Source organism: Fusarium poae, chromosome 2 (genome assembly GCF_019609905.1).
Source record: "Fusarium poae strain DAOMC 252244 chromosome 2, whole genome shotgun sequence".
In the NCBI taxonomy this organism is placed as follows: domain Eukaryota; kingdom Fungi; phylum Ascomycota; class Sordariomycetes; order Hypocreales; family Nectriaceae; genus Fusarium; species Fusarium poae.
In genome coordinates, this window is record NC_058400.1 from 7,297,137 (window position 1) to 7,324,060 (window position 26,924).

Genomic DNA, 26,924 nt, shown 5'->3' on the forward strand with positions numbered 1-26,924 from the left:
CATTCCTAGAGCTTAAGCAACCCTGCGAGTTATTGACTACCGCGGTATCAATTCCAGCAGGTCAACAATATTCTAAAAGTGTCTCAAGCCTTGATATCGTGCGATATAGACATGAAGCATGTTTGTTGTGCGGTGATGTTGAACGTGGTGTTGAACAGATGCACTCACCAATATACCTACACAAGAAGGGAACAAACAATATACAATTGCCTTAACAGTAAAGCAAACATTGTAATTGATGTTTCTGAGCCCATTTGGTTGTTTAATTTGTTCTGCATCAATGATGACAACCCTTTCTGTTTGTCGTCCTGTCGAGCCTGTGTAGCTGCAACCATGACTGACACACATATCATGAGTTTTTGACTCGGAACATATAACCCATCTAAACGAGGTTATACTTGAATAGATCATCTGATAAGATGGTATGCATCTTTTCTTTTTCATTTAGTTGTTTATAACATACTTCAATCAAGTCGGTAACTCGTTCCTCGATCTTCATCTCGACAACGGGGTATAGGGTAAGCAAAAAGTCGCGATAACGAAATCATTATCTATCACCGCCTTCTAGAACAAAATAAACTTTTATGAATTTCTCTAAATGGAGTCAAAACCCACTCCTTCAACCACGCCATGTATCAAAAGAGCAACTACATCCGCGAGTGATTTAAAATATAGAGAAAAAAGCTGCCGATATCCGTGGCTGGACCCCCGGTCTGATTATCCTATCCCAGAATTGCACCATTATCTCTTGAGATGGCGTCGATAAGAGAAAAAGCCTTCTGGATCTTCGGGGCGCATCTATTCTTCACTCTTTGATGAATGATCGATTCAATTCACTAGCGACATATCGAAATATTCAAAAATCGGAGGTGTCAACATGAGCGCCGACATTCTTGCTGGCGCTAAGTCGGCCCCGACTAGTGATGTTGAAACAGCGGCGGTGCTACAGGGTAATCACGATGGAGATCTCGTGACCGCCATCGAAGAGGAGAATCTACAGCGCGGCTTGCACGAGAGGCATTTATCAATGCTTGGTATCGCCGGCGCCATTGGAACTGGTCTTTTTCTCGGTCTGGGCCAGTCTGTGCAAACCGGTGGTCCTTTGGGTGCGCTGCTTGGTTATGCCACCATCGGCCTCGTAGTGTGCGCCGTGCAATTTGCCTTGGGAGAAGTCGCTGCCCTATTGCCGGTCACAGGAGCCTTTGTGCGACATGCTGAATTTCTGGTTGATCCGGCTTGGGGCTTTGCGATCGGATTAAATCTGGTTTATGGTAATGTTCTGTCAATTCCATCTGAGATCACGGCCATCTGCGTATTGTTCGAGTTTTGGACCGATCTCAACCCGTCAGTATGGATCGTCATCTTCATCGTTCTGACAACAGTTGTGGGACTCTGTTTTGTGCGCGTCTTTGGAGAGGTTGAATTCTGGTTCGCCCTTCTCAAGATCCTGCTCGTCGTCTTTCTCATCATCCTGGGATTGGTCATCAACTTGGGTGGCATTCCGGGAACAGAGCGCATTGGTTTCAGGTACTGGAAGAACCCTGGACCTTTCGTTGAGTACATCGCCAGTGGGAACTGGGGAAAGTTCCTTGGATACTGGTCTGTCATGACGAGCGCAGTCTTCTCCTTTGCTGGAGTAGAGTCCATCGCTATGGCAGCCGCGGAGACGCGGAACCCACAGCGAGCGATCCCCAAGGCCTGCAAGAACGTGTTTATCCGAATCCTCGTCTTCTACATCCTAGCCATCCTCGTCGTCGGAATGCTGGTCCGCAGTGACGACGAGAGACTCCAAAACCAGTCCGGATCCGCAGGTCAAAGCCCGTTCGTTATAGCAGCTTCTGCAGCTGGCATTCCCGCCATACCGTCCGTGGTCAACGCTGTTGTCATCACGTCTGCGTGGTCAGCTTCAAACCAGAGTCTTCTAGCCGGCACTCGTGTCTTGTATGGTCTGGCCCTTAAGCGACAAGCGCCCCAAATCTTTCTCAGAACGACTTCATGGGGCGTACCCTACGTCTGTGTCCTTTTCTTCACCTGTTTCATGTTCCTCAGTTTCATGAGCTTATCCAACGGAGCCATGACAGTGTTCTGGTGGTTGGTTGACTTGACTGCGGCTGGAGTTTTGGTCTCTTGGTCATCAATCTTGTTCAATCACATTCGACTGAGGCTCGCCATGAAGAAACAAGGCATCCCGATCGAGAGACTACCCTGGCACAACTCATGGACATGTAAGTAATTCTGACGCCGCGGCACGTTCTTTGCTAACGATCATAGTATACTCTTCGTGTGTGGGATTATTCATGACATTACTTATACTGTTCACGGGTGGTTTCAGAGTCTTTACCAAGGGCAACTGGGACCCCGTCGGCTTTGTATCTTCCTATTTGTAAGTGTCCCGCTTAGTCCAGAGATGATCCGTTATTAATGTCGAATGTATAGGGACATTCCTCTCGTTATTGCAGCGTACTTGATCTGGAAGTTTGTCAAGAAGACAAAAATTGTGTCGTTGTCAGACATTCCTCTACATGATGCATTCAAGAAATCGGAAGAAGACCATGAGGTCGTATCCTAGGAGAATTCCTTGTATAGCCTGCAGATTCCGGACTGGGATGGAAAGAGGTATAAGATAATATTAAGCCATAGTATAAAGCCATAATTAGTTGTGCCTAGCATGTGCTCTTCGACTTTTCCAATAGAATGACTGAGCCACTAGAGCAGGACACATACTCTTGAATCTCATTGTGCTGCAAAAGGCATATTAGTTTCACCTAATCAGTATATGGTAAATCTATCGAGAACCTTCATGACGAACCTATACCATGGCTTCAAAGAATCCAGTCACGCCCGGTAAAAATTGTGTTCAGCAATTTCGGACTCCCGAGTAATCAGGTTTTAGCAAGTGAGAACATCAAAGACGTATTATTTGCAAGCCTAGAAGGCAATTCTATCCCCAAAGCAATAATGATTGTGATTTAGTGTATTGCTGAGTGCAGGCAGTGGCAGCCATGACAAGCTGCTGCCCACTTTAGTCCCACCATATATAACTGATCAGTACGACTGCGAACCACAGTCTATGCCATCCTCTCAGTGATGACCTTTCGGCAGCATGGCTGACATGTGCGAACACAGGAATATTAGGTTTGCACGTGGTATTTACCTCAGGCAACGATCCACTGTTAAAGTATCTGGCCACAATATCCTCTGTACAGTTGGAGGGATGAACGGTAAACGAATGCTACAGGCAATTAGTATGAAGATGAGTAGAGTGAAGACGGGAGACTTACACCAACGCCCTCATGAACGACGACCCGACTTCCTGGAAACCTGGTAGAAACCTCCTAAGCCGAGATTAAGGGAGTAATAGGATCGTAGATACCGTTGACGATAAGAACAGGATGCTTCGTTTTTATCCGACGAAGGCTATTGGCATCGATCTGTTCAGCTGCTTGGAACTTCCATCGAGCACATCGGAGCCTGGCCGGCGCAATTGTGTCACCAAAGGGGCCCTGGTCCAGAATTGTCTGATAGATGGAGAAGAGATCGTCAGGAGTGTCAGCGCGGAAAGACGCGTCACCACATGTAATCATGTGGAAAGCAGATTCAACCTTGTAATCTGTAGCGCTATCGAAGAGAAGGAATGCAGCGGTCTCATTGCCTTCTAAGGCACCCTTTATCCTTTCATCCAACTGAGGATAAAAGGCAGGAGTGTATAGATGACTGATTACGAGCCATTCAAACCAGTCCGCCTTCGAGCTCGACCTCCCTGTAGTACTGAGAGTGCCATCGAGAAGATATGACCTCTGTAACTCGTTATAGGCCTCCAAGAGACTCTCCTTTGTAGAATAATTGGCCGCAAGAGAACAGGCACGGGGTCCAGCTGCAAGACATTCATCAAAAAAGTGCAGGATAGCTTTCTCAGCATCTTTGGTGTCGCTCTTCCAGGTACCAGCGAAGTATTCATCTGCGAAAAGGTTGCTATTGAGAAGCATGCGGTTGATGCGACTTGGAAACATAGCTGCCAGAACTTGTCCTAGAACAGTTCCGTATGAGGTTCCCCAGTAGTTGATCTGATTGCCTTGTCCTAGGGCGTCAGCAATCTTGACGATATCCCTGGCGACAAACGGTGTGCCGTAAAAGCGGCCAGTGTCTGCATTGTCTTCGTAACAAGCATCGGCGAGTTTACCTGCGTCACGCCAAGCGTCGCCCTTGATCCGTTCCCAGTCATCATGGGTCACTGCATTAGCACCTCTGCCGAATATTTTCCAGGACGACAAGGTAGAAGGAGGGTGGTCGAGGGAGCCAACGCATGTAGATACCAACGTCTGGCCAGATCCACTAAATGGTGTGAGTGACTTTGCGAATGGCCCCTTGGGAGGATCTCTTACCGTGGATCAAAACTGATGATGTCGTAGTGCCTACCAAGGATATCTACAAGCCTATCACCCATGACAATGACCGAAGACACACCGGAAGCACCTGGACCACCAGGATTGTAGAAGACACTGCCTTTGGATGGCTGTCTAGTTGCATTCGCCTTTATCAAGTCGAGTACAAGAGGTTCGGAGCTGTCTTCATTGCTGTAATCGAGAGGCACCGAAAATTTGGCGCAGTCGTAAGCTTTTTGAGACTCGCTCTTTACTTCGTTGCCAAGGTCCAAATCGCACTGGCTCCAGACGATGGATGAAGTACCCGAATCACTGGACACCAACATTGCGGCTTGCACCGATTGCAGAAGTAGGTGACCGAGAAGGATGTTTCGTGACTTCATGATGTAAAATGTAGTGAATGATATTATGTTATAGACGTTGATGTGCTGGGCAAAGAATGCTGCTCGATGCTTCATGGGGTCTGTGAATATGGTGCGTTGGGTAAAGAAACACATTTCAAGACATTCAAGACAGGTACCTAAGTTAGTAGGAGTTCAACAGAAGCAGAAACAGAAAGTGCCAACTACCTACCTAGGCAGGAGCAAGGGTTTGGTACATTGGGATGATGCAGTGGGAAAGAATCACAGGCAACTCTTCCCAGGTCGCTATTCATGATATTCCCTTTCACTTGAAATCCCCTTTCGGATCTCCCCTAGTTCGAATTCTTGTTGTTTGCGTCTTTGTATTACGAGCGTCTTATCTGCTCTACCTATAATTGCTGCTTTGAGGAAAACTCTTCTCTTCATGGTGCTTCGTGAACATTTGCCGATTCGCTCGATAACTCCGGTTTCACCACGACATTACTTGCCGGTGATGCTGGAAGTTGGTGGCTATACTCATACACGCCCTGCTGCTGTGGGATGGGTTGCGGCTGAATGTAACTTTCGCTGGTCTGTTGACTTGCCGCAGCGTCTTTGGCCTTTCGTGATCGTTTCCAGAGGAAGAAGCCAAGACCGGCAAGCAATAGCGCACCGACAATAGCTCCGACGGCGATTCCTGCACCAGCTCCTGCGGAAAGTGCCTGATTTGTGAAAGATGGGGAATCATCGCTTTCGCGGTCAGAGCGGCTCTCAGATGTGCTGACGTTGAACATTTGCGAGATGGCCAAAGGCGTTTCGCCAATTACGTCTGTGTCGTTGAACAACTGGAACCAAAACACAGCGTCGTCGTTCCAATGGTTACTATCCGTGCCGGGTCTCTGAAATCCATTCCGATCCGTAAAGTCTGCCACCCAGTAACTGCTTCTGTCTGTCGTATTGTCTAAGATGACTCGGTTAGGCACACTTTCAGTAGCATATTATAGACGTTGCACCTACAGTCAAGCATATACTGTATATCCGTTCCGTTAGGAAGGATCTGAGCAACTCCAAGGCTCAATGATGTGAGGTCGGTTCTCCATTTGACAGGGATACTTTGCCCGACAGTGTATCGTTGATTGTTGGATGGATCAGGCTGATTCGTCCCATCGGGCAAGTTCCCGGGATAGACGAAGAGAGTCACGCATTGGGAGTAGGTGACCAAGCTGAGAAGCGAGATGAGAGTTCGTGGAAGAGAATACATGGTTGGGTATCCGACTTCAAATGGTCGCGAGGTGTAATTGAAGAGAGCAGGCAGACAATCAAGCACGGACAAAAAGAAGAAGAACAAGAGAATCAGGCAAGCGAAGGAACGAGCTCCAGCAAAGGGGGCCTTTTCACTTTTTAATGACATGAGGCGAGCCCTGGTATTCATTCTGTAGATCCCAGCTGTTGAGGTTTCATTTCTTCCCGGAGGATCATCATCCCTGACAGAGTTGCATTCTGCAGTCTCGCCTGTGATAGCAAAAATAAATGGGTCCAAAGATTGGGGTACAAGAAAAAGAATAAACACACGCTCTGGCTTGAAATACCATGAGCTGACCAACTTATTTCTTCTCTTGCCCTGTTTGAGTCATGTTTTCTGCTACCCCAAGAGAATCGTCAACTTTGTTACATAGCAACTTGTGGATTATCATATCATATCACATGAATTCGGGGACAGAATAGCGGAAGACGATCTCTCATAAGCTAAACCGGTCGGTTATAAGGCGATCAATAAATGCCTTCAAAGCTGAACTTGTTGAACAGTTTTGCTGTCAAAACTTGAGGTAACTTGAACGTATTTTCTTGGGTCCACGCTTTGACATCTTGGCCTTGTGGGTATTAAAAGCACAGCCTTTGTTTTCTCGCCTATCAACTCCATAACAGCCAAATCGCTTGCGCGTTTGAGTTCCGCAAAGGATTGAAATGCTTACCAGAAGACCAGATAGGAACAATAGAGGAAGTAGACTGCGGTGTGTATTACCGGGAATCCCTGACATGGAATGAGATTACTTTCTTCAACTCAACGTGTGCGTCATATTCTACATGGAAGTTGTCCAATTCATGAGGAATTGCTAGGAGTTAGCAGGCCAGCTTGGATCATTGGCCAAGACGTAGACTAATTCCCTAGGATACAGCCAAGGAAAGATAGCAATGAAATGAGAAGAAATGCTTCATGCCGCCGCGACTGAGTAAATCTGGTGTCACCAGGAATGTGGTATGTCCGCCCATCAAACCAGGCCATAACCTCGAACAAAACATCTCCAAGAACCGACCACAAGACCAAAACAAAGCCAGCAAATATCAGTCGACCTTAAACAACGGATCGTTGTCCGGATCGCAATCAGGAACCCACTGGTCAGCCTCAGACCCTATTCGGGCAATTATTTGGCGTGCCTGACGCAAGTCCCGGCTTGAACGTTGCACTGACATATCATAGTACAGAAGACAAATGAGCAACCTTTGTAGAACTATCTAGTTAGCTACCTTATCTTTCGCACGAGATAGGAAGGGCCCGACGTACATAAACAATATGTATTGAAGGAATAGATCTGATCTGTTCTCACAGCAAAGCCGTGGTTCCTCCATTTTCAGCGCTGTGATGGTTGAGAGATGTTGGAATACGCTTGAAAGATCGTCGCGTGTTTCCAGGTACCGATCAGGTCGAGGGAGAGTCGATGTCGAAGAATTTGATTGGAGTTCAGAAGCGCCCCTGTGGTTAATGAGGAAAGCAACCGGAAAGGAAGAAAAACCCAAGAACTTTCTTTTTTGTGCGTGTTGAAACTCAGTAAGAAGTTGAGTTTGACGCGTGGATGATACCCAGATATGCTTGGAAGTATATGAAGATAAACAAACTTACACGACGAACACTCCAACAACCAAACCTGTAACCATGTGCCAGGCACTATTTAGAGGCCTAACAAAATGACGAGTATCCATAGTATGGTAATGCTAACAAAATTCTCGTTTTCTAATTTCTGAATGTATTGCAAGTAACCTGTTCTATCCGTTCTGGCACTGAGAGCCTTCTAAGTACAATCGTGACCTCGCTATGCATCGACGAAAGACCAAATGGAACCATAACGCAAAAGTGTTATCCAGTGTTCTCAATAATCGACTATACAGAAAAGTATCTATCGATACTTTTACTCATGATGTTCGTGAGATTCGTGTGAACGCGTGCGCGTGGTAGACTCATCACCCATTGACTTTTCGGTCGGCAGAACAATGGCTCGGTCCAAAGCGTATGGGAGACCACGATGACGCCCACGAATCATCATGGCGCAAATGACGAGTTTGCTGAATGTCGTGAATTCAGTGCAAAAAGACGCACTGATCGTCGGGTATCCTAAACTCAAGCCGACATTACAACTGCGTGAGAGTCAGCACTGCAAGTCACTCAGGGATGATCGTACTTACTATGCCGACACACCCTCGAACAAGATGGGCCACATTGCGAATGCCTGTTATCGTAAGCGCTACACTATATGTTGAGGTCGAGCTGGTACTCACCAAGTCGTTTCCATCCATGATCTTCTTGTGTTCTGCTATAGTAATGCAGAAAAGTCCAAGGCAGATATACCATAGATCAAAACTGAGCTGATTCCGTAAGTGTGTCACAAAATACGAACCGCCATCTTCCTCATCCAGTTGCTGCTCATCCTCGTATATTCCAAGGGAGCGTTCTTCGTAGGTGTTTGAAGATCGAACCACAATAGAGATGGGATATACGGAAACGTACATCATAACCAATAAAGCCAATTGAACTGCTGGGTTGACATTGGCCAGGTTGAAAGTGGCAGTGCCGGTGTGTCGTGAACTGACGGCCTGGAACACAGCGGCGCAAAATCTCTGCCATCCCGGGAGAACTGTGACAGTTGGGTTGTCTAAATCCAGAAGAATGATAAACAAGACATCGGCAACGTTGAGGAGGGTGAGAATGGCAAACAATGCCCAGGTCGGTCCGCTAGGGAACAGCAAGGTATAGCATCGACGCGGATGGTTGAGGAGAAAATGTAACGGCTCTTGTAGTGAAGACTGTTTCGGAAAGGCTTTTGATGCGGACCAGATGATAAAGCGTAGTAGAATAGGGTAGAATGTATGTCCAGCAAGCGCGAGGGCACTCATGATAAGCAGCGGAGCCGGGGCGTCGTTGAAGGAGATCATGGAATCAGGGGTCAGGGTGAAACCCAAGTTGGCGACCATAGTCTGAGCGGAGAAGATGGCCCTAAACAGAGGATGAGCCAAGTTGGTTATCGTCAGATAGAGATGAGATGAGACTTACCACCAGAAACGGTTCTGACCACATTCAGCGATATAGTCAACATACTTGCTGGGAGCGTGGTTGACCCATCCTATCAGGCAGACAGCACCCAGAAATTGGAGGAAAGCATAGTACCCTGTATGTGTCAGTCTCTTTCCTGTAAATGGGTACATCAAGACTTACCAACAATGATCTTGAGCAGTAACTTTAAACTTTTGTACTCAATACCGCCAAGCTCATCTCGGTCCTCCGATGATAAGTTGTGGAAGATGGAGTTTCGCCCAATTGTCACCTCGCGCGACAGGTTCGGAAAATCTCCCACAGCAAGTGTCGGCGCTCTTGCCAATGGACGCTCCTTAGGGCCTTGAGCAGTATTGCCGATAACAAACAGCGAAGAAGCAACGGTAGCGACACGTTCTACCGAACGAACTTGAGACAGGTTAAGACCAGCACTGCGGCGACGGCGAAGAGTTCTTATGGAGTTAGAATAGGTGCGAGAAATAGGCTCGATAATGTCATCTGGGGGAGTGATTAGCACATATGCGCATGAAATAGTGATATCACCGCACCGTCTCGAGTATCTCTGCTGAAGGGGCGACCGCTGTTCAGCTCAACAAAAGGCAGTCCTAGAAATGTTAGCGGTGACCAAAGAAGAATTGACGGTGCATACCCTGATCACGAGCTCGGGGTCCGGGGATGTAAAGAGTAGAGTCCTGGTGTTCGTGCCGAGGGTGATGGTCTGCTGAAGGGTCAAACGTAATTTTCGTCCCATGTTGGTTCACCTCATGTTCGGCCACCTTATCGTCCTTAACGGTAGGTGCATCATCGTCCACAGAACGTTGCGAATGTTGATCAGGGGCTGGGAGTGTTTGACTACGGGCCTCAATCTGGGGAAGTACATCCTTTTCTGTAGTGTTTCTGGGAACACGATCTGTGACAGCACGCGCAATGCTAGGTCGGTGATCAGGCTGCTCCGAAGCGGGAGGCTCGGTACCAATTTCAGGGTCTTCCTTGGGATTTGGATCCACGGTTCTGCGTCGGCTCAACAGAGTAGGAGCTTTGAGTATAGAGTTAGCAACGCTTTGTCAATCATGGATGAGATGATGAACTGACCGGCCTTCTTAAGGTATTTCCGGAACCAGATTAGACGGGCGATGACGACGAGGATGTTGATAACCACAGTATTGCAAACAAGGGGAATAAAGTAGAGGTACAACTGCTGGTACGTTCTGAGGACAGGGACATCGATACTGGATTGGTTAGTTCGGCGGGATAATTACAAGCGTTGCAGAAAGTGGCTCACGTAGTCAAGCCGGTAACGGTCGAGGCGCTGACACCCAGGAAATAAGCATCAATAGCACTGAGCTTGCCGTTGGGATATATAAAAAGGAAACTAGAAAGACCCATGCAAATAATGTATATATCTGCGTGTCGCCAAGAAGTGCCGTTGTCAGCCGCATCGCATCTTGAGGCTTCAGTGTACTGATAGGTAGACTAGGTACTCACAATGCAACTTGACGAAATTGAGATTTGGGCGCCACATGCTTCGTCTGTTTGGCGTCAGACGCCGAAGACGACTGAAAGAACAGAAGGACGTTGTCTCAGAGTGGTTGACGGGATAAAGTTAGAATATGAATTGTAGCGCTTTTAGCCGGAGAGAAAGAAGAAGTGAGTAGGTTGCAAACCAACTCTTTTGAGAAAGGAGAAAGCAGGTGGGCAGTGCTTAAACAAAAATTACCGCTAGGCCGAGAGGCCGGGATCCGATGACAGTATTGAAGACATCTGGGGGAAACAATAAGAAAGAGCACAAGCCCTTGAGATAATGTGGATGATGCGTGGAGGTGGATGCAGCCAACACAGCACAGCACAGCACAGGATATCACAGCGCAGCGCAGCACACCAAAAGAAGAAGCCCCTGTTCCGATAAAGTGTCTAGGGACAGGAAAAGAGAAACAACAAAATTAAAGAAACCGTATCCGTAATCTACAAGCCTACTCCATACTGGGAACAACATAAGCTTAAGCTATTAGACAGTGGACTAGCGGTAAAGAGACCCTGAAATGACCGAGGAGGGGGGGGGAAGATGAAGTCCCGATTCCTGATTGGGCTTTGATGATCATATGCCGCAGTGAATTGATTTGGGGCGTTTCGATAAGGTCGGCCTTGTTTAGACTCTGCCTGTGTGGTGACTTGAGTGAGTGGCAGTGCATTTAGTTTGGAGGTCAAGTTACGAGTCATCCATCCACATGTCGGTACATAGTCATGGATGAGATGAACTGATCATTCTGTTAGGTAAGGAATAATATTAGAGTAGTGGCCGTAATTGGATTGTTTATTTGACTTGTCCGTGACTCCATGTCTCCAAATCAGTACTTGAAACTTATCAAGATAAGGATTTGGTTCTGACGCTAACAATTGACGTTGTTTACCTTGCAAGTAAAACAATGTCTAGAGTATGAAAGGAAGGAACTAAAATACCGCCAAGCTCAAATGCCAAGCGCCAACCCCAGATCAACTGCAAGTGCTCGCGATCAATTGTGGACGAATAAATTATGTCATAGGCTAACCAAAACTGGACAAGATACTCTCTAATCGCGCGAACCTTTAATAAACGTGACTGACGTGACGTGACTGCGCGTCGCAACGCGGGCCACAAGCAAGCCATCACATTATCATGAAAATCGAATAAACAACAAATTCAATTTCCGTACCAATTCGTTGTTATCAGTTCAATGCTAATCTCACACGCAAATCGCCTTTAAACATGGACTTTAATTTTGGCCATAGTGCCCCTTCAGGCTCTGCCTCTGGTTCTTCTTCCAACTGGCTCGGTTATGGTCAGCGCGTTGCGATGCCAAATTCATCCCCTGGTGCGCCAAATGCCATGGCAGACGACGAGGTTTCTTTCGCCGATTCCTACCGTCCCGAGACTTCTCCTCTATTCAACCCGCTTTATGCACCTCGCGACAACGCTGCTGAGACTGCGTCTTCACTTGGGACGAGTCCCGGACCTGCACCTACTTGGCCTTGGCAGCGCGATGCCTCGACTCTCGATAACACCTTGAACAGTGATAATTTCGGTTCGCCTGATGTATCTCCTCTACCAGTAAAGCAAGAACCACAGGAGCAAGCTTCGCCGTCATCGTCGGAACAGCCAGTCATAGAGAAGTCTATCGCTCAGCAGGATACCACGGAGGAAATCCTTCGGGTCGAAAGTGATATCGACACTCCAGCCGTCGAGGAGTCACGAGTCGAGGTTTTCGAACACACCGAAACCATTGTTCAATCATCAGAGAAACAACCAAGGGAAACACCCTCACAGAACGAGCGTGACAATGGAGCCACAACAGGCGAAACTGATCGTGTCGAAGAAACACCCACCGATGCACACACCGATCTGCTGAGCGATGCTGAGAAACTTGTTGATGGCCAGAAAACTCCCTTGCGAGAGAAGTCGAACTCACCCGAACCCAATTCAGCGCCAGCGGCAGGACCCGGCAAACTCAGGTCCGCTTTGCTTTCCCTAGGAAGTGGAATAATGAAGCGCATGTCAGCACCACCATCTGGAGCAGTCGCGACTCCCGAACAAGATGATGTCCAGACCGGGCGAGCTATGTCATCACAGACTGAGCAGCAGGCTGAGACAGGAGCCTCAACACCATCCCTTGTCGTTGAACTCAAGAAAATGTCAGAGACTGAAAAAGCATCCTTCACCGAAGTATCCGATTCCAACGAAGAAGACATACCTGCCAAGACTGTCCCTGCACCTTCCGCAAAGCGCGGTCGACCCAGAAAACAGAGTCTTGCTGCCAAGTCTTCAGCATCTGCCACCAAGCCTGCTCGTGGGCGTCGCAGTATCGCATCTGCGCCTGCTTCTCCTGCAGTCAAGAAAACCCCTGCTTCGGTCGTCGTACAACGCGCCCGCAAGTCCATGCCAGCAAGTATCGCTGTTGACGGAACCCCCAAGAAGCGAGGACGACCGCGAAAGAGTGATGCTGTAGCTACCCCAGCTCCACCCCCAAGCACTGGAAAGAGAGGAAGGCCAAGAAAATCTGAGGCTACTCCAATTGCCGTCCCGAGCACGTCGAAGCCTGTGTCTGCTAAAGGTCGCCGAGTTGCTAGTGCTAGTAAGGCAGCCGTCACGCCTCGAAGGCCTGCCGCCGTTCGTACTCCCAAGACAGCTATTGGACTGCGGGCAGCCGCAACACCCACGTCAACCCCTAGGCCACGTGGTCGACCACCCAAGAACCCAAAGCCGGTGGAAGAAGCCGAGCCTGAGGTTGAGATGCCCAAGCACGCTGGTCGTGCAAGCCAAGCTTCAAACGCAACAGAAGATGCCCCTACCAAGACCACTCGTGCTGTTCCCTCCCCTGCCAAGCGTGGCCGGCCAGCAAAGAAGGCTGCTTCTTCTCCAGCCCCAAAGACTGAAGATCAAACGGCCACAAAAAGAGGACGCCGTGCTGCCGCTAAGCCCAAGGAAGAAGCTTCTGCTGAAGCACCCAAACGACGCGGCCGTCCTGCTGCCAAGGTCGAGGCACCACCAGTTGAAGAGCCCGCCTCTGAGCCCAAGTCTCGAAAGCGTGGCCGTGCAGCCGCCACAGAAGATGCTCCTGTCGAGGAGCCAGCCCCTAAGAGACGTGGTCGTGTAGCCAAGTCTGCTCCGGAAGAAGAGCCCGCTCCTGCTCCCAAACGACGTGGTCGCGCTGCTGCCCAAGACACCACTTCCGAACCTGCAGCCCCAAAGAAGCGAGGACGGGCAGCTGCGGCAAAGGCTGTCGAGGATGTACCAGCAGAGACCACCACCAAGCGTGGTCGTGGGAAGCGATCTGCGCCAGAACCAGAACCAGAGGCTGAAGCACCTGAATCTGCGACCAAGAAGCGACGGAAGACAAGCAAAGCCGAGGAGCCTGCTCCTGCCAAGCCAACCAAGGCTGCTTCTGGTAGAAAACCTGGACGACCGGCCAAAGCTGCGAAAGAAGCGAAAGAAGCCTCTGAGGGAGCAGTACCTAAGCGTGGCAAGTCCGCACGTTCTAAGGCTGCCGAGCCCGCTCCCATCGAAGAAGCGCCTAAGCCTGCCAAGCGAGGTCGAGGTCCTGCAAAGAAAATAGCAGACCCAGCTGTTGAAGCTGGAGCTGAGCTTGAAAAGCCTAAAGCTCGTGGACGACCGGCGAAGGGAAAGTCTGGAAAGGGCGAGCTTCCAAGCTCCAAGACCGCGGACGCGCCTGCAGCTAAGCGTGGACGAGGAGCTGCGGCGAAGACCACCACCACCAAGGCTAAGACAACGGCTCCTGCTCCTACCAAGGTGACCAAGACAGGCAGGGCTGCACAGACTGGCGTCCGCAGAGGACTACGATCAAGAGGCTGAGTTTATGATGGATGTTCTAATGCAAAAAGCCTTTGAGAGTGCTTGATTACTGGGCAGGTTCTTGTTCTTTCGTTATATCTTGTAGAATAAGGCAATCGCAAAGACAAATATGGAACGGAATGGGATGGGACGGGGCAGGCGTCATGTAATTGTATTATACATATGGATTGACTTCATTTACTTACTCTGTGCCTTTAAAGAAATCGACGTTTCAACGCCACCACATGTTTTCCAGAAGATGTATTGATTGGGGTTAGTGATACTGTTGTGAATATTCTGCAGAAACGATGACACTTCGCATAGGCTCAGCATCAGCGATCCAAGACCCTCTGAGCAGTGAGTGAAGCACTCAGGTACCTTTGCCAATTCAGTCGACAACGTTGACCGACATCGTCTGTCTTGTACAGAGTCTGCAAGCACAGTTGAAGGCGGCCTCGGAGACGTCGACATGAGACGAATTACCATCAGATTATTTCAACAAGCGGGTTTAGCTCAGTTGGGAGAGCGTCAGACTGAAGTCAAACTTCAATCATTACGATATCTGAAGGTCATGTGTTCGATCCACATAAACCGCATGTTCTTTTCTTTTGGCCAAATTGTGGATCATTCTTTTTGTACCCCATCATCAATCAACAAGAATCAGATAACTAACCAAGACAAGAAAGACGTGTTCTGTTTGTGTTTTGGAGATAGGCAGCGACGGATTCTGAAATAGTCTATTTGGTCCCGTTTCAACATTTGCAGTCAGATTCTTTTTGGCTACCTAATCGGAAGAAAAGGCGCGCTGAAGATTGTTTTCGTCCAAGTTACCTTCACTGAGCGGAAGCCATACATACGTGCACGTTCAAGTTACCAAAGACGTGGAATTCCTGGCAAGGCAGACAGAGCATATGATTCTTTGCTTCTCCGCCATTTACGTTCGGGAACAATCCGATAAGACGGAAACCTGCAGTCGTGCAGCTAGCCTGCCGTGATTGAATTGGTCTTTATTCCCAGGGCAAGGACCATGAGCACTGTTGGTTGTGTAACCAGATCAATGATACTAAGAGGTCACGAGATATGGTAGAGAATGTTCCATGGTGCTTGCAGATACCCATATATGTACGAGATCGTGAAGTGATGATGCGCCCTGTTGGCTTACACCGAGCTCGTGTGTGTGTCCATCAAAAGGCGTGGGGGCAGGGAATAGTGATTGTCAATACACTCAAAGATTGAAGATATATAGAACACACATCAAACAGGTAAACTATATGACCATATTCACATGATCCATGGAAAGCCTAACGTTTAATTGCGTACATTGTTCCTATATACATACAGCTTCCAGAATCACAAAGTGACACTTCACTGCAAGATACCGTGGTAGATAGGTAGGTAGGTAGATAGATAGCTTTTGCGTATCTGACCGCCTAGAGGACCAAAAAAATGTTCCAGGCTACCATCCAGTTCCTTATTTTGTTGCATATTTGGTGCCCGTTAGAACGGAGAGTGCCTGTCAGTTGCTTGCCAGTGCCACCATCTTTATTCATCTTCACCACCCTAGCAACCAAAGATCAATCTCCCCAAACATCACACCCGCACAAATTCTTCCTCCTCTACAAAGAACTTCTCCTCCCCCTCTTCTTCACCGATACAACCTCCTAAATCTGACCGCACTTTTAATTCATCGTCTGACAGCATAGTCATTTTCTACGCCTTCAGCGCAGCTACCCGTCGGGGACAAACCGACCACTTCGCTTCCAGGCCAGCTTCAACATCTCTCTCTCTCTCTCTCTCTCAAAGAAATGCGCTACGTGTTTGCGGTCAAGACAAATTCTGGTTCCCTTTGAAGAAGAAGCATTATAATTCAGCTTTTCTTCTTCCTTTCATTCAATTTTACCCTGTTTCATTTTGTTGCTGCTGTTGTTCTTCGTTTACCCGCTTCACGCACATCATCAGCTTCTGGAATCAATGAATGAATAGAAACGACGCTGCATTGTTCATCTGATTTCACTCTCGTCTTCACACAGGGACCATCCATTCACTTGGGACAGTAGAAGAGACAATTAACTTCAATAACTGCGATTATAAATTGTTCTCAATTTTTCACCTTCGAATTTTGATCCTCTTGGCATCTCATCTTCTATTCATTACACGACTCTCAACTACTCTTGAGCATTGTGTGCTATTGCTTTCTACTACAATCAATCAGACCCCATTTCTTTACTCCTTTTGTCTTGATACTTCTCTATTCAAGATGGCGTCGCCTTCTACTCCCGACTCTCACAAGAGTTCCAGCAGCCCTGATGAATCAGACATTACCCCTTCCCCTACTCAACAGAATACCCCCTTTACTGAGATGGGCACCCATACCAACCCCCGATTCAAGAAGACCATGGATTACTCTAAGCTTTTCGCCGAATCCAACGGCGTCCGTCAGGATCAAATCCCAGCGGTGCCCTTGAGCTATGCTCCTACCCAGCATACGCCTCCTCCTTCGGACCTAGATCTCACACCTTTGATCTTTTACAAACGCAAGGGTAATCTTGGAAACACATTCAATCCTCGCAGTGGCTCAAACAACTTTATCGTCAAGCCGTGTGCTGATGTCCTGGCCCAAGCTCAACCTCAACCTCAACTTCAGACTCAGTATCCTATGGTTATGAATCACATGGCTGCTCACCCATCTATCCCTGTTAATCCCGTTCGCCAGCCTGTTATTCCTCCCGCCGACCATGCTTCACCTGTTAGAGACAATTTCCCTGAAAATCTCGCCCCTTCTCCCGCCATCTGGGAGGGCCTCAAGGGTCAGTTCAACCAGATTAATCTCGGCGAACACCAAGCTCCTACGTCTGCACCTCGTCAAGCCACTCTGTCGCCCGACCAGGAAGTCCGAGCCTTCAAGCTTCCGAGCTACCTGACCTCGTACACCACTCGACAGCCCTTTTCGTGCAGCAACAACTCAGCGACTTCGCATCCCCAACCAGATAGCCCTACTCTTCGTCAACCTCCTACTCCTCGGGGCTTCAGACCCATGGCTGCTATCAACCACAACCGTGTCGCCGCCGGCACTGAGAACGGACGGGAGGAACCCGAGGCCAACATTTTTTCCGACAACTACAAGGGTGAACACACTATGCGTAATGCGAGCGCCATGGAACTATCCCCCGAGGAAAACTGCGCGCTCTGGTTGACCAACTTGCCTCCGGATGTCACTCACAATCAGCTCCTTTCCCAGATCCGCAACATCGGCCGCATCTGGTGCAGTGTTATCAACGAACCTGACTATGATAGGCATGAGACCGCCGCTGCAAAAGTTGTCTTCTTCACCCCGCGTCCCGCGCAGCTTCTCCTTTCCAAGTCCTTGACCCAGGGTCTTGAAGTCGCCGGTTACCCCGTTCGAGTCACTCACAACCGCGTCAAGTACGGCGAACAGCCCATGGTGGGGGCCGCCTCTCGTGTTCTAATCATTACCGGGAAATCATCCTTTGTCAACCCCGAAAGTCTGACAGAGTTCTTCAAGGAGCGCTTTGTCTTTGAGATTGACGAGATCACCCCGCTTATCGTCCAGCCCGCACGGGTCAAGGGAGGTCGATCTGTTATTGAGTACCGCTTCGGTAGCTTCCGCTGCCAGGCACAGATGGGAAAGATGGCTCTGGAGAAAGATCGACCCCAGGGATTTGAGAAGGTCGAGTTTGGAGAGGATCCTTGTGAAGTTGGAGAGACCCTTGCTGCTTATGGAATTGCCGCTGAGCGTATCCAGGGAAAGGGAATCTAATTATGTGGGATATGAGTGAAAGATGAAAGGATCTGTGTATTGTAAACTGGTATTTGGATTGGGGGAAAGATGTTGCTTGTTGATATTGAGATGTCAAGAGAGCTTTCTGTTACAAGCTCCCCTAAGCAAGGGTGGATTAAGGATGAACAAAGATAGACCCATGAATACACTACTGTAAATACTTCATATCTGATGCCTGCTTGTGTCTGTCAACCATGATGCCAATGGATGACGACCTAGATTGAAGCCGAAACGTTCCAGCTTCATGCGTCCAGGAGTTGATGATACCACGACCACGGACATGTCCGTGTTGATGGTGGCTTCGCATTAAAGTTTGCGATGAACTATGTTTAGCTCCCTGGGCTGAGAGCTTGGATCGAATAAGCAGCTATCCCATTGATATCCAAACTGGTGGCGTCTCTTAGTTAACGTTGGATCGGGGCGGGGTTGAAGTCATGCCACTTTCGTCTTGTCGATGTAACCGAACTTTCGTGCCACTCTGTACTTGCTCAACCATCCGAGGTGGTTGAGTGTCCAAAAGTTCATACACAGAAACAAAAAATAGTGTCATTTGAGGAAAATTAATTCTATTCGAGTACAGAAGAAGATGCCGTTCGTGGTTGAACTCCCTCAACGCCGCCCTAGTCTAAAATGCTATTAAAATATGAATAGTATACAATGCACAATTAGTTATGCTTATTATCGGCGTCCCTTTAGTGACTCATCCCAAGGGAGCCAGGTCTGTCGATCGAAAGAAGGCATGCACTTGACCTTCTCGGGCGGTTCGTATTGCCAATCAATGTTGGCCTTGCTCTCGTCCATATGCTGCACCACTTCGTTTGTGAAGCCCTTGAGCTTCTTGATATCCTGTCCCCTTGCGTCTGTGTACTCTAGACTGACGCTGGGTACCACAGCGATCTTTCGGTAACCCTTGTGCCATAGGTCCTTACAGAATAGCTGTGGTTCGCCCTGGAAACATTCGTCCTTCTTGGGATCTCGAAAGCGTAGGCCGTGGAGGATGGGTGCAGCCGTGAATGCGGTTGCGCCATTCCAGCAAGCGAACACCTGGAACGGAAGATGAGCGTCGTATGCCATTCGGGCTTCCCTGTTTCCTCTAAATAGATCCCAGGCATCGTCCCATGATCCATCTTCGGGGATGGGAAAGAAAGTGTCACCGGCGAGTGTTCTGGCCACCTGTCGATATGTTAGTCTCAGTTATAGCCTCAAGAGCGTATTATAACTTACCCAAACGTCATAGAATGTAGGGTCAGGACCCGCGTAAGTGAAGTCCATAGCGCATGTCATATCGGCGTTTAAGTTGCGCTTCTGGTGCACAAGCTCGAGTAAATCGTCGGGGCAAGCTGCGACATCGTTGATGAAAAGAATAGTGGTCTCGTCGGAAGCCGGCACCTTTTTCTTAAAGAGTGGTTCAAGTGCCAGGTTACGCAACTGGGCCAACTTGCGAATACGTGGTCCTTTGGACGGGTTAATGGCCGAGTTGTTGTAAAAGTACCGTATTCCTAGTTCTTCCAAGAAGGGATGCAAGGCGACCAGCACATCAGCCGTGCCGTCAGGGGAGTTGCCTTCAACGATTGACAGTGCGCATCGCTCGGGCCCAAGGTACTTTATCGTTTCAACAATACTACCCATGAGACGGGGAAGAAGGTTGACGACATTGCGCAAATTAAGGGCAAAGTAAAAGTCAATGGGTTGTTCATCATCGTCGTTCTCGCGGGCGTTTTTGTTGCTTAGAAGGCTCTTGTATCGCTTGGTATCCAAGGGAGGACATTCTAACCTCAGGCGCTCTTTTGATAAAGGATCAAGGATGGCGTGGATGTAAGGAGTGAGGCGCTCGGTAGATAGAACAGAACCTGGTAAAGGTAAGTAAGGATCTTTCTTATATTGGATGTAAAAGATGAAGTCTCACCATTTGCAATGGGGATTGAGGCTTTTGTTGGTGTAGCAGAGGGAATAGAGAGTGGTATTGTTGAAGTGGCTTGCTCGATGGTGCCTGTCGTGTAAGAGTCGATGGTTGAGTATGAAAGAGGCTCATCAGCGTAAACCGTGTATGCTGGTTTCGATGTGGAACTTGAGGGAGAGGATATTATTTTTGCAGTAGTTGTTGTTGTAAGGCCTGGCGCATAAAGAGGAAGGTATGTTTCTGATAATCGAGTTATATGGTCGCGACCGAGATATAAGCTGGTCGAGACTAATAGGAAGCAAACGAGGGGCACACACAGAACAAAGATTGTGCGATGCATTTTGAACTTGCAGCACCTAAAAAGCCATAGGAATAGAGAGAGAATTAATTAAGAATCAGAAGAGAATAAAAAAAAAGGGCAGAATGAAAAGAAGAGTATCCTTTTTCCATCAAACGGCTGAAGGGCGAGGGCGTAAAGGGCGCCGATACCGTTTGTGTATTGGCCCTTACTTCAAGGGAAGGTTTCTGGTCGGATGGCGGCAGTGCTGAGCTCGATCGGGCCCCCCCTCCATCACTAGCAGTACCAACGCAGTGGTGAAAGGTACGTTACAGTGGACTCAGCCTGGAATTTACTGACCTACCATTCGCCAATGCTCCCTCTACCATACCTAAAAAGTCATCTTTACCTGTCGGCGACCTCGTACAGCACGGGAACTAGCAGGGGCGTAGTCTTGTAAACGAAGATAACACGATAATCTCACTGCTGACAATGACATGACATAGTATTTATTTAGGAATGGAATTCTAGCAGGTGATACTGATACATTCCGAGACCGAGGGTCTAGTCTAGGTAGTTCAACACTGACTGACTGACTGACTGACTGACTCACTCACTCACTCACTCAGTCGATCACTGACAGATGCAACTGCTCATCATCGCTATCGAGCTGTCTACTATCCAACGTCCCCCAGATCCCAAATCCTTTCGTGTTACTCTGTACTCTCATTTTATTTCATTTCCCACTCGCATATTTAGGCTGAGAATGCCCATGTCCTTCTTGGTCTACTAATTAAATAAATCACTCAGCCTGCATCGTTTGTAAGGCAGGAAGGATCAAGGCAGGGCTGCAAGGGTTGGAACTTGCCTTTTTAAGCCAAGACAGATGTCAAGCTTCTATCTAAACGAGCAACCAATCGAAACGTCGATGAGCTATCAATCATCTGCAAGGAACATGACAGTACAGATTCCGATGGAAACGGTTGATCATTCACGTTTAAAACGGTGCATCCAATGGAACTAACAACCAACAGCAAACAGCAAACAGCAAACAGCAAACATAGCAGACCAGGTCCTCTAATTGTCCAAAGCTTCAAACCCAACAAAAAAGCAAGCAACCCATGACCAGTATCCACGTCTTTATGTGTTGTACAATCAATTCAGCATGATTCTGTCCCCACAGCCATGCCCGTATCATTTCATCAGGCGAGTTCTTCTGACCGTTTCTCCTCCATCCTCAACTCTCTCTCTTTTCCTCCCCCTTCAGTAAGACGAGATTCTGTAGACTAAAATGCAGCTAACGATACATGTTATTTTATTGTTTCACTTTTACACATGTCGGACCAATGCCCTTTACGCCAAGTTTCCCACTCCAACTGAGACATCAGCCCCAAGTCGGACAAATGACCTCCTTGCACAGCGCGGCGTCCCGTCCGAGATGATAACCTGCGGCTACAAGAACGGAGACCCAGAAGCTGTGAGAACACCTGCAACTGGCAGTGTATGCCGATTCAGTACGCAAAATGGCCTCTGGGGTATGTGCAAGAGCGGGGGAGATCCCGACTGTACTCTCATCGGACGGTGTCGCGATCACCACGATTGCTTCGGCGGCTGTGGGAAGACGGAGAATACAAAGTTTTTAGCTACAACATGGTAATTCTGTCTCTCCAGAGTTACATCATCAACTAACTCGGGCTCCCAAAAAGCAAAAAGGACCAGTATTGCAGTTTCGCGTACTTGATCATGGACGAAGGACACAAATACACTTACATGGCATGCGGTGCCGTCGCAGCAACAGACACTTTCTTCATGACTCCCAAAGTCCCGCAATTGACGAAATCCGGCACAGAGACAACGACAGCTGAGACATCAGAACCCTCAACCGACACGACAGATGAAACCACCCCGTCGGAAACTGCCTCTGAGACAGCAACTGAGGCCTCTGACGACAATAGTCCTCACCCGAGCAGTAACGTGGGCGCAATAGTTGGCGGCGTTGTTGGAGGCCTAGCAGTAGTTTGCGGAACTGCAATTGCTGCTCTGTACTTACTACGGAAGAACCACGATCACAGGCCAGAGACTGAGGAGGCCAATGCTGAAGCCACAAGGACAACAACACCTAATGATGGCCCCAAAGAGTTGGTAGGGTCGAATCCATCAGAATTACAAGGGACTGCCACTCCAACTCCTCAGCTCCCTCCAGTTGAGCTACCATAAACCAAACACCAAATGTTCAGTTCCACATTACATAGTGGGGACACGAGAACAACAACGTTATCTAATGTATGTTTTCAACACCAGCCCTTATCCAGACGTAGAGAGAGGAGTTTATGATGGTTTATTTCTATGTGTACACCTAATATCTTAGACAGGATGGGAGTCCCAAAGTCGGCAGAAATGGTTGTTTCTATTTTGTCCAAATACACTGACTAGAAGCCTAGTATGTAAAATGAATAACATGAGAGATATGCGGTAGACAATAATGGAAGCACTGGATTGATAAAAGGATATCACATATGGAATATGCATCAACAGAGATGGCACACGGCACGACAACTTCAGGCTCTATTGAACCCGGTCAATATTTGATTTGACGAAGTATAAGCTATCAACCGCATATCATCTTTGTGATGGGTGATAGAATGCCGTGAACTTTGCTTCAGTATCATGATGATTATTGATTCTTTTATCCTACAATAATTCGAAACAAGTCAAGGGGGTATAATAAAAGTCAATGTCTCGAACCATTCCCAACTCTTACTGACAAAACCCTCTCGCATTTTCTTTTGAAAGCCAGTATCTTGGCGTATTGGGACAAGGCTCTAGACATCTGCAACAACGAAAATTAGTACCAGATCAACCATTGAAATCTTAACTTTGAGTATTATACATACGTCACCATGCTATTCCAAGCCTTGCAAAGACAATCCCTATCGGCTTTTGGGCACTCGTCAGGCTGTAGGCAGGATGTGAGTAAAATACATATATAACGAAGTATATTTCTCATACCGTTATCGTTTCAAGGCATCTTTGGTATATCTCAGCACATTCTTTGCTTCCAGCAGGTTTGGCAGACACTGCAGCAGCGGCGAGAATAATGAGGCTGGTGATGAATTTCATGATGAGTTTGGTTGTGATTGTGTGTGTATAAAATGTCGATGATGAAAAGAAGATACGACAAAAAGAAAGCCAAGATTACATGGTTATATGTACTTGAGAGCCATGGTGAGTGAATTATAAGATTCAAGCGCGATGCCAGTTTCTTGCGTAATGAGGAATGCATTTGGAAATCGAGACCCTGAAATATGGTGACGCTATTCCCAGGTCGTCGGGTTTGGCACAAAGCTAGACACTTTCCGTGATTTCCATGTGGAGAAGACCAGCCACGACACGCTTGTCTTGGATAAAGTGCCTGGACTTGGCCTTATCAAGACTTGGATGTTGCTTTGATTCTACACTTATTGTTCTCGGTAGTAAATTGCTTCTTGTTAAACCAGGGCCTTTGTTCTGGACTTGGGTGGAACTGTATGACGTTCTAGAATGACGTTCCAACCCGAAATAATCTGCATCAGCTACGATCCCATACCAGTATAATTTTTTAAAATCCTAATTTGGATAGAGAAGCAATACTCTTGTACCAAGAAGGGTCTCGAAGTCCAAAGAATGCCGGTAATGTGAGAGAGTCTATGCACTGAGACATTCAATTCTCAAACTCACATGAACGCCCATTAATAAGAGTATGCGATGGTGATATCAAGCTTAAATAATAATTCAACTACCCATTAATATAACGAATGGACGCACTCAATAAACAAAATAGCATCAAGAAAACCCCCCTACAGGCCTGAGCATACCAACGATATTAACAGCATATCTCAGCCTCCACAGAGCAATCATCGAAGTGAAAATTCCTGCAACAGCACTTGCCAATGATCCCTTACCGACCATCTTAGCAAAAGCCATCCACCACATCATCTTATGTACAAGAACGAACTTCTTCGAATCATCCACCATCGGAAACTTTTCATCAGGTACACTTATGTCCAAGAACTTGCAAAGCGGTCCCCAACCTTCCTCGACACGATACTCAAGCGTTTTATCTGCAGGAACTATCCTCCTGACCAGCTCGTAATGATCATGGTAAGCCTGACGTGCAGGTGACTTTGTTGAAAAGTCAGTCATAGTGTGGACACTAGCTGGCAGAGCTTTCTTTGAGAACTCCCAAAACGGCCCTGCATTCGAGGAATCCCAACTCGCCAGTGTATCCCAGAGAGGCCAGCGTAGAACACGACCACCTGTCGAGTCCATACCTCGCAGCCAGCTATCCACGTCGTACTGTGTGACAATGACCTTTGCTTCTGGGTATGAAGCTACAAGCTCCTCCGCGAAGCATATAGCTGGTATCTCAAGCACAGCATCATAAGAACCAAGGATCTTGTCAAACTCTTCTCGACCCCAAGGTTTGCCTCTGCCGTGATATTTTGCATCGAGTGCTTCGCGCCAAAGACGAAAGTTTGTCTTTGGGCTACCCATCGCAACAGACATGTGGTATGGATTATAGCCCAGCTGCTTAAGGGCTGTGAATAGGGTCGCTGTTCCTGTTCTTGACTGTCCGAGGCATAGGACGCGCATAGGCTTCGTGCGGGTGATTGGATAGGAATCGATAAGCCGGCCAGTGATGGGATGGGGCTTGATATTGTCAAGTTCGTACATCTTGGGAGAACTGAAAGAGTCTGAGGGCATAAATTCTCTATCAAAGTTAGAGTTGAATATAATGAGAGAGCTTTGTAGTGGGTATTTGGTAGAGGAGTATGTACTTAGAACAACTGAAAGGAATCTATGATATGATCCAGCTTTTGATATTTTCAAGGTTGGCAAGATGCTTCATTATGACGGTGTATGTGTCTCAAGATAAGTGCTGACACCCAAATGCTATTATGATGAAATAGCCCCCAAGCTGACGTCTAAATCTGGTATTGCCCGTTAAACTTCGTTGAGATGGTGTGAGACGGCGACTTTTCCATGGCTCGTAAGCAAGGGTAAAGATGCAAGATTCATTTACCCATTGCCAAGAGTTAGTAACCCAACGAATAGAAATGGTCAAATTACGACACTCAAAAATCATTATCAAGGATGGTGAATAATCTCGGGCTGCTCACCTAATCTGTTGATATTTGACAACAAAGCTTTTCGTACCAAGTGGAGCTATATGCACAGTAGGAAAGAATTCCGTGAATAAGCGGCAATGATATGTATTGCTGTTGCTATATATACACATAGAATATACGATGAACTGCATAACTCGTCATCTTCTTTGATGGAAACATCCCAAGCCTGCCCGACCAGACACTGCGAGGTATTGATCCTGCTCGGGCAGGCTTGGCGAGATCATGATATCTCTTTAGGGGAAGTTGGAAGCAGCCTTGAATTCGGTCTGCGGCTTAACTCCAACACTCTTGACGATGATAGTGCTTCCAGTAGAGCTGGTAACTCTAACATCAACCGTGTCTGTCTTGAAGCCGCTGGGGTTCTCAAAGAAGTTGTACTCCTTTCGACTGGTTCCGATCCATGATTTGCCATTGTCGGTGCTGACTTCGAGGCTCTTGATGGGAAGGTTGCTGTTGCGAACTTGCATGGAGAACCAGAAAGGACTTGTTCCTATGATGGGGTTATTCATTGAATAAAACATTTATATGTTTGAAGGAAATGTGCTGGATATGCATTAGAGGAGATTAATGACTTACCTTCTTTGTTGCGCAAAACAAGAGGAGACGTGATATCACAAGAAACAGATCTCCAGCTGGTCTGAACCAGACCGCTTGTACCACCTACAGCTGAGAAAGCGTCTTCAAAGAGATCCAAGTGTCCCTTGTTGCACTCATTACATCTATCAACGATCTGAGATAAAGTCAACATCAGTAAGACAACTCCATATGAGAATCCGTACCATAGCCTTGATTTTCTTTCCTGTTGGGCCAGTAACCTCGATGCAGTTACCACAGACACCCGCATTGTTCCAGTTGGGGCCAGAGAAGGCAGTTCCGTAGATGCCAGAAGGAATGGTATAGGACACAAGCCCACAAGCGCCCCCTCCGACATTGCCGCCGTAGTGCGTCGAAGTTCCAGAGTTGACCTCGTCACTGAGATATCTTCCTGCAACAAGAGCTGGAACAGAAAGAAGGATAGAGAGGAACTTCATGTTGAAGAGATGTGTAGAATCGGATAAGACGAGGAAAGTTTCTGATGACTGGCTCGGTGAAGCATTATCAACTGGCGAGATCATCAGCTCTTATATATCGCAAACGTTATAAAAAAAAAACAAGTACCGGCCTTTTCTCTTTTCTCCCATTCCACAACCCATCCCACGATTTGCTGTCGTCATGGTCCTTGATTCCCTCTGGATGCCCACGGGAACTTGCAGGGATACCTAGTCGGCGTAAGGCCTGGACCTGACCAACGCAAGGAAGCCCATGAAACCTCTATCAGTGGCAATCTGCATTGTTGTTTCACCTATAGATACATAATCGATCGATGTGCGTGAAAAGTAACCCGTCATTCGACCATTGGCCATGCCATCC

At 47.7% G+C, this 26,924-nt stretch overlaps 10 protein-coding genes and 1 non-coding gene across 11 annotated transcripts; 5 read left to right on the plus strand and 6 right to left on the minus strand.

The window, feature by feature from the left end:
• Nucleotides 1-877: 877 nt before the first annotated feature.
• On the plus strand, nt 878-2,569 carry FPOAC1_006489 (uncharacterized protein; the record flags this gene model as incomplete). The annotated part of the gene is made up of 3 exons (XM_044850970.1): nt 878-2,225; nt 2,272-2,383; nt 2,437-2,569. 3 exons carry the CDS (start codon nt 878-880, stop codon nt 2,567-2,569), a joined length of 1,593 nt encoding a protein of 530 aa, XP_044709682.1.
• Nucleotides 2,570-3,335: 766 nt separating this feature from the next.
• FPOAC1_006490 (uncharacterized protein) lies at nt 3,336-4,765 on the minus strand (the record flags this gene model as incomplete). Its single annotated transcript, XM_044850971.1, has 2 exons — nt 3,336-4,332; nt 4,383-4,765. 2 exons carry the CDS (start codon nt 4,763-4,765, stop codon nt 3,336-3,338), a joined length of 1,380 nt encoding a protein of 459 aa, XP_044709683.1.
• A 401-nt stretch (nt 4,766-5,166) lies between these two features.
• FPOAC1_006491 (uncharacterized protein) lies at nt 5,167-5,984 on the minus strand (the record flags this gene model as incomplete). The annotated part of the gene is made up of 2 exons (XM_044850972.1): nt 5,167-5,684; nt 5,741-5,984. 2 exons carry the CDS (start codon nt 5,982-5,984, stop codon nt 5,167-5,169), a joined length of 762 nt encoding a protein of 253 aa, XP_044709684.1.
• Nucleotides 5,985-7,733: 1,749 nt separating this feature from the next.
• On the minus strand, nt 7,734-10,569 carry FPOAC1_006492 (uncharacterized protein; the record flags this gene model as incomplete). The annotated part of the gene is made up of 11 exons (XM_044850973.1): nt 7,734-7,740; nt 7,973-8,134; nt 8,183-8,226; nt 8,276-8,990; nt 9,048-9,162; nt 9,210-9,545; nt 9,596-9,652; nt 9,697-10,083; nt 10,140-10,276; nt 10,330-10,450; nt 10,533-10,569. 11 exons carry the CDS (start codon nt 10,567-10,569, stop codon nt 7,734-7,736), a joined length of 2,118 nt encoding a protein of 705 aa, XP_044709685.1.
• A 1,221-nt stretch (nt 10,570-11,790) lies between these two features.
• Nucleotides 11,791-14,391, plus strand: FPOAC1_006493 (uncharacterized protein; the record flags this gene model as incomplete). Its single annotated transcript, XM_044850974.1, has 1 exon — nt 11,791-14,391. The coding sequence occupies one exon, from the start codon at nt 11,791-11,793 to the stop codon at nt 14,389-14,391; it is 2,601 nt and encodes an 866-aa protein (XP_044709686.1).
• A 481-nt stretch (nt 14,392-14,872) lies between these two features.
• On the plus strand, nt 14,873-14,966 carry FPOAC1_006494. The gene has a single exon. It is a non-coding gene; the product is annotated as a tRNA-Phe (tRNA).
• Nucleotides 14,967-16,627: 1,661 nt separating this feature from the next.
• On the plus strand, nt 16,628-18,148 carry FPOAC1_006495 (uncharacterized protein; the record flags this gene model as incomplete). The annotated part of the gene is made up of 1 exon (XM_044850975.1): nt 16,628-18,148. One exon carries the CDS (start codon nt 16,628-16,630, stop codon nt 18,146-18,148), a length of 1,521 nt encoding a protein of 506 aa, XP_044709687.1.
• Nucleotides 18,149-18,847: 699 nt separating this feature from the next.
• FPOAC1_006496 (uncharacterized protein) lies at nt 18,848-20,409 on the minus strand (the record flags this gene model as incomplete). The annotated part of the gene is made up of 3 exons (XM_044850976.1): nt 18,848-19,342; nt 19,394-20,019; nt 20,076-20,409. 3 exons carry the CDS (start codon nt 20,407-20,409, stop codon nt 18,848-18,850), a joined length of 1,455 nt encoding a protein of 484 aa, XP_044709688.1.
• A 1,707-nt stretch (nt 20,410-22,116) lies between these two features.
• Nucleotides 22,117-22,563, plus strand: FPOAC1_006497 (uncharacterized protein; the record flags this gene model as incomplete). The annotated part of the gene is made up of 1 exon (XM_044850977.1): nt 22,117-22,563. The coding sequence occupies one exon, from the start codon at nt 22,117-22,119 to the stop codon at nt 22,561-22,563; it is 447 nt and encodes a 148-aa protein (XP_044709689.1).
• Nucleotides 22,564-24,168: 1,605 nt separating this feature from the next.
• Nucleotides 24,169-25,059, minus strand: FPOAC1_006498 (uncharacterized protein; the record flags this gene model as incomplete). The annotated part of the gene is made up of 1 exon (XM_044850978.1): nt 24,169-25,059. The coding sequence occupies one exon, from the start codon at nt 25,057-25,059 to the stop codon at nt 24,169-24,171; it is 891 nt and encodes a 296-aa protein (XP_044709690.1).
• Nucleotides 25,060-25,747: 688 nt separating this feature from the next.
• On the minus strand, nt 25,748-26,545 carry FPOAC1_006499 (uncharacterized protein; the record flags this gene model as incomplete). Its single annotated transcript, XM_044850979.1, has 3 exons — nt 25,748-26,004; nt 26,091-26,244; nt 26,294-26,545. 3 exons carry the CDS (start codon nt 26,543-26,545, stop codon nt 25,748-25,750), a joined length of 663 nt encoding a protein of 220 aa, XP_044709691.1.
• Nucleotides 26,546-26,924: the final 379 nt, after the last annotated feature.